Raw genomic sequence first — 4,466 nt, forward strand, 5'->3', positions numbered from 1 at the left:
CCAAAATTTGCCTCTCTTAAACACATGAATAGTTATTTCAAGATTACAAAAAGAAAAACAAAAAGATTACTTGTGTACTACAAAATCATCACATAGACTTGGTTTCACTTGGCTTGTATAAACTAACATAGGCACAAATTTCCTCCTTAATAAATGACATGGAAGATAAACAATGTTCCACATTTTGATGAAATGTCATGCATTAGAAAGCCATGATCATGAGTTTCATAAATATATTTACAAGATTACAAGAAAACATGGTTCTATCACAACAAAGCATTTGTTGACATCTTATTTAAACATGTTGCAATCTTACATTTTCAGTGCTTAACCTCTTCACAACATACACAAATGCAATAAAGCTTAATATTATTAAATTTCTCACATTAAAAAAACAATAGACATAATTCTGATACAAATATATGCAATAATAACAATGAGCCAACAAACACATTACACACTAACAAGAACTCTTTAAGAAGTTGATACATCCACATTGAACCAAACCTACCTCTAAATACTCATGAGATGTATACATTCCAGGGCTTCAACTTTATTATGCAATGCAGGGTGAGAAAAACTATCCATTTTTGTACGTACAAGTCAACGCCCAAAAAACGTACAAACGATTACAACACTCACTTTACAAAATAAATCAACATTCACAGAGAGAACATATCATTGCCATGCACACTTCAAACCATACTTCTGTTAGACTTGACTGAATAACAAAACTGCACAATTGAAAACGAACCAATAAACAAACCAACAAATTTGATGCCAACTCAGGCAACTAAACAATTACTTCTTCTAATTTCATTTTCCTATTTGGATGCAACTCGGATGGCTTTGACCCTCAGAAAATTCATCCGGATTGCATCCAGAAGCTCCAGCGTTCAGGAGTCGGGAAGATCGCGGTTGGGCCGATCCGACAGGATGAAGGATGATCGAAACCGACGGCGATGGCACGCGATGGAGGACGAAACGAGTTCGTGTCGCGGAGTGGAAAGCAGGTCCGGAGCCAGACTCAGCGTTGAATCCAGGGTGACCCACCATTCCATTCCATTCCACGCATGCCCCGCATACGTCTCAGATAGTCTTCCACACTTCGCCGCGGTCTTGCCTGCTGACCGGAACCCGCGTCCCCATGGTGCGTCTCATATATAAAGAGGCAGACGACGTTGGTCTTCCCATCTGTGATCGATCTTCCACTCCTTGCGTTTTGTTCGTCGTGGCATCGATTCTTCGGGCGATTTAAAGAAGAGCTTGCAGGAGCGAGTTGGTGGATTGTTTGTTATTCCGCAACATCGTGCGTGGTGAAGGAGGTCTTGCCTTTCATGGTCAGCAGCGATCTTCGTCGTCGCACTGCGTGCGGTTCTGCTCAGGTTGCCGTTAGTCTTGGCAAGCAGGAAGTTGGCGTGCAGCGCGGGATAGACTTGCTGCTCGTGTCCGGTGTGCGCTTGCTGCATAATTGTAGTGGTCGACAGTGGGAGTTCGACGTGGACTGAGGCCCAGCGCTTCGACGCGTTGCGCAGCGCAAAGTGAAAAGAATTCTGAGATACTGTGTTGAGGTCCGAGCGTCCGCTATGGCCGGTCAGTGGAAGGGGTTCGCCGAGGGTGGGCTGGCGTCCATGATTGCCGGCTTCGCCACGCACCCGCTCGACCTCGTGAAAGTGCGTATGCAGCTGCAAGGCGAGGTGGCATCCCCGCCTCTTGCCATGGCCCTCGCCGGAAGCCATGCTTCCTCCGGTAGCGTTCGACGACCTGGCCCACTGGGTGTGGGGTTGGAAGTGGCAAGGTCAGAAGGCGTGCAAGCCCTGTACTCGGGTGTCTCGGCCACGCTCTTGCGGCAAGCCATGTACTCCTCCACCCGAATGGGCCTCTACGAATTTCTGAAAACCCAGTGGAGAGACGAGACCCAGGAAGGCTCGGGGCTTCCTTTGCACAAGAAGGTGGCCGCAGCTTTGGTTTCCGGAGCCACCGGTGCCGCGGTGGGGAACCCCGCTGATCTGGCGATGGTGCGGATGCAGGCCGACGGGAGGCTGCCCGTTCACGAAAGGCGGAACTACACCTCCGTCGGAAACGCTCTGCTCCGGATGATGAAACAAGACGGCGTGCTGTCTCTGTGGACGGGCTCAGCCCCGACTGTGACCCGAGCAATGCTGGTGACTGCGGCGCAGCTGGCCACGTACGATCAGATCAAGGACACCATAGCCCAGAACCGCGTGGTGCCGGAGGGGCTGGCGACGCAGGTGGTGGCGAGCGTGGGAGCGGGAGTGCTGGCGTCCGTGGCGTCGAATCCCATCGACGTGGTGAAGACGAGAGTGATGAACATGAAAGTGGCCGCGGGCGAAGCTCCCCCCTACAAGGGCGCATTGGACTGTGCCGTCAAGACTGTGCGCTCGGAAGGGCCCATGGCTCTGTACAAGGGTTTCATTCCCACGGTGACTCGCCAGGGACCCTTCGCCATCGTCATGTTTCTGTCGTTGGAGCAGATCAAGCGCGTGCTGGAAGGTTGATATCCCGGACAATGACGACAACGCTTTTCAGTTTAGAATTCATGAAGCAATTTGAGGCAATTTTTTTTCCTCCACAGGGAGCAAGGGAACTCGTTGCGTTGGATCGAGGCACGATCAGCGAGAGAGAGAAAGGAAATAGGAACAATTTTTTGCAATCTCAACAACCAGTCCAGCATTCTAGCATCCTTCCTGGGTGGCGGCTCACAATTTTCCGTTTAGCTATAAGAGCTTGCGAGGCAGTGGGCGATAGAACCGTGGTCGAGAACATGTGCATCTTTTGACACAAATATACATATACGTGAAACTTGGAGAAGCCAAGATTGTTATTTGTGAAGTAATGAATATACGTTTCAATGAAGTGCAATTATTGCTCCTTTGGTTGCAACTTTAGCAAACTGTGCTATTTTATGTAAGTTGGAAGTGTCATTTTTATTGTGTGCATGATTGCACAAAATAGATTTGGAATCAATGAATCAATCACTTTGCATGATATAATCATTGGAATGAAAAGCAAGGAGTGTTGTTTTAACAAATTTTATAAAAAGTTTGAAATGAGATGTTTTGTGCATAATGTGCAGTTTGAAATGAGATGTTTTGTGCATAATGTGTTTAGATAAATGCAAATTGAAGACAAGAAGGAAAAGTAGTGAAATTGTGCTTTAAAGATGTTAGATATAATTGAAGTTAAAATAATATATTGAATCAACTTAATGTAGTGAGTTTTGGCTTTATTGAGTTGAGTTGGTAAATTGAGTCAATTCAAATGATTGAATTGTAATTGTGACTATGTTGGACTAAGTTTTGAAGTTGGATTAGATTACAAAGCTACAATGTTTAGGAAGTAAGCAATTAAATTAGTAAACAAGTGTCAAGGATAAGAACTTAAAGAATATAATTAAACATTTGAAATTTGTCTTGTTTCTTTTACTTAATAATTGGCTTATATCATAACATTGATATGTATCATGAATATGCAATTACATTCACCTATTCAATAGTAAGAATTATTCACAATAATTGTATATGTCTGTAGTGCATATAATCTTGATATTAGAAGAAAATAATCATATTTTGTTGACAAGGTTGAAATGATGTTACTTCTTGCAATAGATATATATGTTGATCTTTGGTTGATTTTGAGCTTTATTTGTATTATGCCTTTATTCTTGTATATTGTCATGGATATCAAAATTAAAAGAGCAACTAAAAATATAAGAAGAGTTAGGTAGAAATAAAAATAAGTAAATTTGATAATATCTTTTGGAGATGCTAGTTTAAAGATTAGTAGGCACAAATTTGACATTACAAGTATACATAGGTGTTTGGTTGGTTAAAATCTTAATGCACAAGTTGGCCGCATCTTGCACATATTAATCTCTTAATTTATTAATTCATTATGTAGTACACATATAGAAAACTCGTTTTACAAGTTAGACATGTATTTCATAAGTTGGACACCTATCAAATGACCTGTATATTATTATTATAGAGCTCTTTAAGTAGATAGTATATATAGAGGCAAAGTTGAAGCCTTCTTTACTTTTGTCAATGACTCTCTTGTATTCTTTTGGGAATTTATTGTAGAGATAAATATTCTAAAGAAATAATCTAGCTATATCTTTACCTATGATAGTTTTTTGTATAAGATAAAAAAAAATCTATATTAATAAAACAATCTACTATGACAAATATAAAATCATAAGAACTTCAAATTGAAAGACCTATGATAAAATCCATAGAAACAATAGACTATGCTTATTTTCATATAGGTAATATTTGGAGAAGTCTATAAGATTGATAATAAGCAACTTTTGATCTTAAACAAATATTACATGATTGTACAAAGTCTTTAATCACCATCAATACTTGGCTTGATCAAAATTCTCTTGAAATTTATTCCAAGAACTTATTATATTTAAAATGTCTTTGAATTGAAAAATTATAACA

General features: G+C 41.2%; 1 protein-coding gene across 1 annotated transcript; it reads left to right on the plus strand.

The window, feature by feature from the left end:
* Nucleotides 1-1,206: 1,206 nt before the first annotated feature.
* LOC112288344 (mitochondrial uncoupling protein 5) lies at nucleotides 1,207-2,904 on the plus strand. The gene has a single exon (XM_024532457.3). It carries the CDS (start codon nucleotides 1,587-1,589, stop codon nucleotides 2,517-2,519), a length of 933 nt encoding a protein of 310 aa, XP_024388225.1. The 5' UTR covers nucleotides 1,207-1,586; the 3' UTR covers nucleotides 2,520-2,904.
* The last annotated feature ends 1,562 nt before the right edge of the window (nucleotides 2,905-4,466 follow it).

This window comes from Physcomitrium patens, chromosome 11 (assembly GCF_059467195.1).
Source record: "Physcomitrium patens ecotype Gransden chromosome 11, ASM5946719v1, whole genome shotgun sequence".
Classification (NCBI taxonomy): Eukaryota; Viridiplantae; Streptophyta; class Bryopsida; order Funariales; family Funariaceae; genus Physcomitrium; species Physcomitrium patens.

What these genes read in the sequence shown, in the direction of transcription:
- LOC112288344 (XM_024532457.3), top strand. Translation starts at nt 1,587, where the DNA reads ATGGCCGGTCAGTGGAAGGGGTTCGCCGAGGGTGGGCTGGCGTCCATG.